The following is a 7,772-nucleotide window of genomic DNA, read 5'->3' on the forward strand; positions in this document are numbered from 1 at the left end:
TCTTCCTTTTTTTTTTCTTTTTTCTTTTTGTTGTTGTTGTTGTTGTTGTTGTTGTTGTTGTTGTTGTTGTTGTTGTTCTTGTTCTTCTTCTTCTTTTCCTTTCTTTTTCGTTTTTCTCCTTATTAACCGTCCTACTTTTCCTTTTCCCTATCTCCCATCCTTATTTCTCCTTACTCCCCCTTTATCATTTTCCTCCTCCTCATTACTCCCCATCCTTATCTCTCATCTTCCTACTGCTCTTGACTCCTTACTGCTCATCCTTACTGCTCATCCTTACTTCTCATCCTTACTACGCCCCCTTTCTACTTTTCCTCCACCTCTTCACCCTATCCACCTCTTCCATTATTTCCACCACCCTCGCCACTGTGGTGTGTTGCTCCCCACAAGTGTTTAGTTTGGACTCGGTGGCAGCAAACGACTTTTTCTCAGTTTTTGATACGTGAAGTCACTGAACCGAACATGAGAGAGCGAGTCGACGTGAATGAGTGTTTAATGTCGTGTGTTATTAATGATGGCATTGTCACCATGTGTAAAAATAAAAATATTCGATAAAAAAATATATATAAAAAGTTTGTCATTAATAATTATACAGCCTGGAAGTGTGATGAGTAACTGAATATTTATCTATGGAGTGGAAAGAGTGTTTTTTTTTTTTATTATTTGTTATTTATGATGAAGCGATGCTGTACGACAAAACAATTAAGCTGGAAACGTATTGATATTGTGTGTGTGTTGTGCAGGTAGTTAGTGTGTGAATTAAGGGAGGGATTATTTGATGGATGTGAATTTGAAAGGTATTAAGTGCATAAGGGAAGCATTTGAGGAATAATAGTAGGGTTAGTTAAAAATATAAAAAGAACAATAACAATGCTCTAGACCTCACGCAACACAAAGAAAGGCATTAAAAGTGTGTTTGTAAAATTAAGCATACTGAGGGCAATACTACAGTTAATACAAGAAAAACAACAGTAAAAATAGCACTGCAGATGACACCCAACACAACACAACACAACACAACACAACACACAACAACACAACACACCACAAAAGAACACAATTTAACACACCAAAACACAACACACCAATAGTAACACACAGCAATAATAACGCGAGGTATTTTCATCACCATCGAGCGGAAGTGACTGACGCTCACCTGGGAATGACCTCTAATTCTTACCCGAGTGAAGGACGACCACATTACACCTGTCAGCCCCGTGTGTGTGTGTGTGTGTGTGTGTGTGTGTGTGTGTGTGTGTGTGTGTGTGTGTGTGTGTGTGTGTGTGTGTGTGTGTGTGTGTGTGTGTGTGTGTGTGTGTGTGTGTGTTATATTTATTTACCTTTATTTCCCAGCCAGGTGTACTCAGGTAACTTCCTCCTTACCTTCCTGCAATAAAAAAAAAAAGAAAACATGAATCTTTATAAGTTGCACATTATTGTATATTCCTCATACAAATACCCTCAAAAACTCTCTACATGTACTTAAGGCATGACATATTCCCAGTATTTATTCGTGAATCGGTTTTCGTGTTAGCATAAATAGTAGGTAGGTAAGACATACGTGTGTTATTCCCTCACTTAATGCATTGGTACGGAGGTAAAGTCAGGTTTTACAAGTCGAAGTGATAAGTATGGTGCAGTGAACGTATTTTCTAAAGTATATGTACGTGAAAGGTGTTTTTCTTTATAGTAAAAACACTCTTTCACCTGATGTATCGGTAGGGAAGGACACTCATATACTCACAAACTGATATAGTGATAATGGTGCAGTTAAAACATATTCTACTATACGTACGTCAAATCAAATGGATATAAACTAATACAAACATTCGTCCACTTACTGTATTAGGGAAGAAACGTCTCTCCTACCACTAACAAGCCAGAGTGCAGTGCAAATAGTTTCTACTCTGGTATAAGTACGTGGAAGAATAATTTTTTCCTGAATACATATGAAAACAAACACGCCGCTTACAGTATTGGTAGGAGAGTAAACACAGACACTGACAAACTGAGGTGAGAAGTTAAATATGGGACGGAATAAATATTTTGTACTGTGCGTGAGTGAAAGGTGTGTTTTTCTTGGCGTACAGAGTGAAAGGCGCATTTTCCTCGGCGTGCAGGGCTACAATTTCAGCGACAGCAGGGAGTGAAATATTGAAACACGCGTAGTTTGTTTATTCGGCAGCAGACACACGTCGTTACTCGGGCTCCCTGTTGTCCTGTCTGAAGCATCGCGTATTTACACATACATTGCCACTCAAATATTTCCTGCACATTGAACCATTTGTATGTGGATGAAAATTTTATGACCACAATACTGACCACACAAACACACACGCACACTCACTCACACGCGCGCACAGCCATGCACAGCCACGCACAGTCACGCATATGCACGCACATATACACACATCGCATGCCCTCCCGATATTACTGAGAGCCTTGTCACATTTACACGGCTATGGACATTTATTTTATCGACACTACGGAAAGGAATGTCATTATATATACCATTTGCGTTCATTGGCATTGTGTTTGTCTGTGTGTGTGTGTGTGTGTGTGTGTGTGTGTGTGTGTGTGTGTGTGTGTGTGTGTGTGTGTGTGTGTGTGTGTGTGTGTGTGTGTGTGCGTGTGTGAGTGTGTGTGTGTGTCCTATAATTCACACTCGTTTCTTGCTTTATCCTCGTTTATTTACCTATAGTTTTTTTTTTCTTTTTTTACCTATCGCCATAATTTTTCCAGCTTTTTCTTCACCGATATAATTCTTCTCTTACAAATCACTATAATCCTGCCACCTTTTCCACCTATCATTTCTCACAAAAATACAATATCTTTACCTTTCTTCCACTCCTCCTTTAACGAGTCACCATAATTCTTCTTTTTCTTCACCAATCGTTTCTGGAAGCATACAATTTCCTAAGCACATAATCAACACTTTTTTTCTCTCCTTACATACAGTACATAAAAAAATCTCTACATCACAATCCTTCTAATTTTCCATATATTTTCCTTATCACCATTCCTCACAGTTCTTTTGTCACCATTCTCTCCTCTATTCCATCGTTGTTCACTTGTTCTCTAGATACAATTATTCATTCACGTAATATTACCATCAGTATCCTCTAATTCACTCATAATTGGCCACTTTTACTCTTTATCACCATTCCTACCCCTTTTATCACCAGTCTCTTTCCTCTATTCCATCTGTACCCACGCATCCTCTATTTGTTATTACTTATTCATGCACCACACTCCATCACTTGGAGGGCAGACGCAGGAACCATTAAGAGCGGCAGTGTGTGGTACAGAGCAGGATGAATACACCACTGGGACTCATGCTGTCAATATACGGCTTTTCAATACACTACTACTACACATTTGGGAAGCCAGGTAGTTTGTATCTCTAGCACGGAGTTTAGGGTGATTTTCTATTTGTCTTTCCTTTAATCCTGTCTTATGTAAAATTTACGTAAAACTGCGAATTGTTCTAGTGTTATATATATGAAATTGGTTCAGTTTTGTCTCTTTTTCTATGAAGCCGGGCAGTTTGTATCTATTGGAGACTCGACAGTGATGTTTTTTGTTTATCTTTTCTATATAAAGGACTTTTAAAGCTATGAAGTCTTTTGGTGAAGTCAAATATTTGGTGCTCCTACCAGAGATTGAAGTTAAAAAAATTTCCTCCCCCCTTTCCAAGATAAATAAAAAAAATGTTAAGCCAATAGTTTTCCTTTGCAACGAAGATAATGTGTAAAAATATATTCTAAACTTTTAGGAGTACCCAATTTTTGTTATCCTTTCGAGCAGGTGAACTTTGTAACATACTCCTTGCTAATATAAAATGCAATGTTTAATAGAGTATCAACATATTTCATACGGAGGAAGAAAACCCTCGTATTTTTCTCTCCCCATAACAGACAGCACATAGAGTTTAAACGTAAACAGAGCACGTTCTTGGTAAACTTTTGTATGTATCGCACGTCATATGCAAAGGTCAGTAAGCTAAGAACTATGCAGGTCTTAGAGAATGTCTAAGAATTTCCTATTATTAAAAGAGACTGAGGATAAGTTTACAAGAACAAATAAACTTATGGATAGAAGTGATAGGGATGAGAGGTGGGTGTCGTTTTACACAGAGACTGCAACTTGAGGGTCTGCTAACTTAATACAGTCCCTCTTAGTTCCTTAAGTCTTGACGTTCGTAAGTCTGCAACAGTAAAATAAATGAATAAGTAATTAGACAAGTAAACTAATACGAAGCTAATCAATAAACAAAAGAAAATTGATGAATAACAAATAAGATCAATAACCACTAAATAAAACAAACTACATAAGATAGCAGACACACTATGAAAAATCACCATTTTTGTGTAATAACGTGGGCAGGTAAAGTAAGACCCCCTTCTTCGCCTCCTTCAGGATAACGCTGGCTGGGAGGTTTCACGAACTCAATATTCACTACGGAGTTTTCCTGGGCGGCCTTGGGGACTTCACGGAGATCTTTCTTGGGCTGCTAGATAACTTCAGAGGATGCATGGATCAGGTAAGTGTGTGTGTGTGTGTGTGTGTGTGTGTGTGTGTGTGTGTGTGTGTGTGTGTGTGTGTGTGTGTGTGTGTGTGTGTGTGTGTGTGTGTGGGTGAGTGGGTGGGTGAGTGGGTAGGTGTGTGTGTAGGTTCCTTTTTCTTCCTTTCTTCTCCCCTCACGAATATTGCTCCGGTTATTTCCTCAGTATAAAGTATTGCCCTCCATCTATTCCTAAATGTGTGTGTGTGTGTGTGTGTGTGTGTGTGTGTGTGTGTGTGTGTGTGTGTGGATAAGCACCATCTTTCATCTTGTTTTCATGTTTCGCTCTTTTCCTTAACGATATTTTCTTCCTCCACGTCATCTCTCTTATGCTTCGCTTCTCTTCCCCCTCTTTTTTCTGTTTTTCCTTTGCCTGGGTTTCATTTCTATCACATTCACACATTCATATATCAGCTCTTTTTCTCACATTCCTGATCGACCATACACATTCAGGAATAAACTAATCCACGTACAATATTTATCCTCATCTAACTAATGCATCTTTATTTCCCTTAAAACAATGATCACCTGTTCATTAAATAGTCAGATAGATGGAAGGAACTATAATGGCTGTTTTCTTTTTCTTTTCTGCATCCTCACGCACCTCGGACTCTCAGTTACTCCTCTCACTTTTCTCTCACCTTTTTTTTTTTCCTCGCTATCTTTCAAGTTTTCTTCATATTCGTATGGACATTCAAGGTAACTTTAATGTCTGCTTAATTTTTTCTTTTCATTTTTTTTCCTTATTATTATTTACTCTAATTCCGTCTTTCACCTTTCTCTTATCTTATTTTCGTTTTACTTATCATCTGTAAATTTTCAGATCAATTAATCTACTTCCATATCTTCTTTTTACGTCTCTGATCTCTATTTCACATCTCACTTTCTCTCATCCACTCTCTCTCCATTAAGGAATTACTAAGTTTAACCCTTTCAGTACCATGATGAGTTTCCATATTCATTCAGCTTACTACTTCGTGATCTTATACAGCTTCAAAAACTTATGTGGGGATTGAAATGGTGAAGACTCTGACCATTAATCCTCTGACCTCAAAGACCCTTCCTAATGTAAGTAAAAGTATCTAATCATGCCCAAAAACTCGAGATTAAAATGCGTCCCAGTACTGAAAGGGTTAATAATAGAATCACACTTTTTATATCCTTGCCTCCCTATCACCTATTCCTTCCTCTCACCTCACGCTGAAGGCATTCGTATTTAAATGCTCCAGTTTCCTCTCACCTATTCCTCCCTTACATGTCTCAATCTCATCCAACTCTCTCTCTCTCTCTCTCCCCCGAAGGTCATGTACAACGGGATAGAAGTCCTGAGGGAAGCGAGGGAAGGAAACTCCAAAACCTCGGATGTGTACGGGGTGGAGTGGCAATGTTCGGAGGAGTTTGATGCCTCTCCAAGTGCTGCTATTAGTTTCGTGCAGCCGGGCGCCTACGTGGCCTTCCAGGAGTCCTACCCACGCACGGGAGGCTCCATCAGCATGCAGATCAAGACACAGAGTCAACACGCGCTTCTGCTGTACAACACGGGGCCGCCATCCAGGTGAGAAGAGGCCAGGTAGTGGGAAAGCCAATTGGTAAAAGTCAAGGTACATTCTGCATTCACTGTCTATGTATTCAGTGGTGTTCTTTTTCCTTTGCCTCTCTCTCTCTCTCTCTCTCTCTCTCTCTCTCTCTCTCTCTCTCTCTCTCTCTCTCTCTTGATCCTAAGCCCTCTGATATGTCAACAGTCTATCAGTTTTGTTTTTTTTCCTAATAGGTTAAGCAGATCAGAGGACTTAAATTGAGAGAAAATTGAAATGGAGTGCATAGAAATTCAAATTGTAATTGTCCTCAACTTTTCACCGCGATTGTACGAAATGGTTAAAACTTGCGCTGAGATATACAACAAGATCCAGCACGAAGAACAATGAAATCTGCATAAACTGATACAAAAAAATATAAGAATAGCTCTAGCACTTTCTGTCCCTAGTAATGGTTGAACGTGGTTGTAGAACAGGAACAAATGTCTTAAAATGGTTCGTAAAAAAAAGTGAAGCATGTTGAGTAGTGGGGAGAGTCTTAGTGAGAGTATTAGACAGGTAACAAACAAGAAGGGAAAAAATTGGATCCTGTTCTTGTTATTTGGTGTGTTCTCCTTATGTTGGCGCTTTGGAATGTTTGTAAGTTTGTAATTGTTGGTTGTGCCGTGTTTGTGTTCGTGTTTTGTTTGTATGCTATATTCAAAAGCTTTGGAATTTTTTTTTTTCTTTTTTTCCCTTTCGGAGTTCAGTTAGGAATTTTCAGTCAGTTGCCTTCGTAGTTCGATCTATAATACTGGTCATGTCTTTCCTCTAATGCGTGACTATCTTCTGAAAAACTCAAGAATACATTTTTGCACTTTAAATCATGAAAATAAAGCGAACAGGAACGCATATTTCAACTTTGAAAAGCAATATAAACAAGTTAGAGGAATATACAACAAAAAAATTTAAATAAAAAGAAACACACCAACACGCAGGGAAAAGGTGAACAACTCTATTCACTTCTAACATTTCAGCGAATTCTAGAGAGCACGATAGTCGAACAAATAGAGAAGTACATGAAGCGCCTCTGTTTCATAAAATGATTTCTCCTCGCAGTATTTGATTGCAATGTAAAAAGTGCGGTGTTTTAAAAGCGAGGCGAGAAGAGCAGGTGCTTTGCGTGAGTGTGAGGGAAGCGGACGGTTCAGGTGTGTGTGTGATCAAACCGGAGTGTTGCGTGAATCTTTTAACAAATCAAGCACCATAAGAACGTAAAAGACTTGGTGGTTTAATACTGGTTAGAAATGTACGTGTGTATGATAATGGATTGTGTTTCTTTTTGTGTGTGAGAATGAAGTGAGTGATTCAACATTGAGTGACTTTTAAACAAGTCAGACAAGAATAGATACATACATAAAGGATTTAGAGGTTTTATACTACGTAGAAATGTGTGTGTGTGTGTGTGTGTGTGTGTGTGTGTGTGTGTGTGTGTGTGTGTGTGTGTGTGTGTGTGTGTGTGTGTGTGTGTGTGTGTGTGTGTGTGTGTGTGTGTTTTACATAATGGATGATAATGCAAAGAATTCAATGAGTATATATGTGTGATAAAAGATAATGACAAGAAAATTCATGTTTTTTTTTATAAATGAAGGTATTAATAAAATATTACGAAAATCCTTGAAGAAAACGAGCGCAAT

At 38.5% G+C, this 7,772-nt stretch overlaps 1 protein-coding gene across 1 annotated transcript in view; it reads left to right on the top strand.

Moving 5' to 3' along the window:
* The window catches only part of LOC123507927 (chondroitin sulfate proteoglycan 4-like), a 330,205-nt gene that overhangs the window by 296,536 nt on the left and 25,897 nt on the right, over nt 1-7,772 (top strand). Inside the window, 2 exon segments of the mRNA XM_045261283.1 lie at nt 4,417-4,540; nt 5,863-6,116. Of these exon segments, the coding sequence (XP_045117218.1) occupies nt 4,417-4,540; nt 5,863-6,116 (378 nt within the window).

The sequence above is a fragment of the Portunus trituberculatus genome, chromosome 23 (genome assembly GCF_017591435.1).
Source record: "Portunus trituberculatus isolate SZX2019 chromosome 23, ASM1759143v1, whole genome shotgun sequence".
Taxonomy (NCBI): domain Eukaryota; kingdom Metazoa; phylum Arthropoda; class Malacostraca; order Decapoda; family Portunidae; genus Portunus; species Portunus trituberculatus.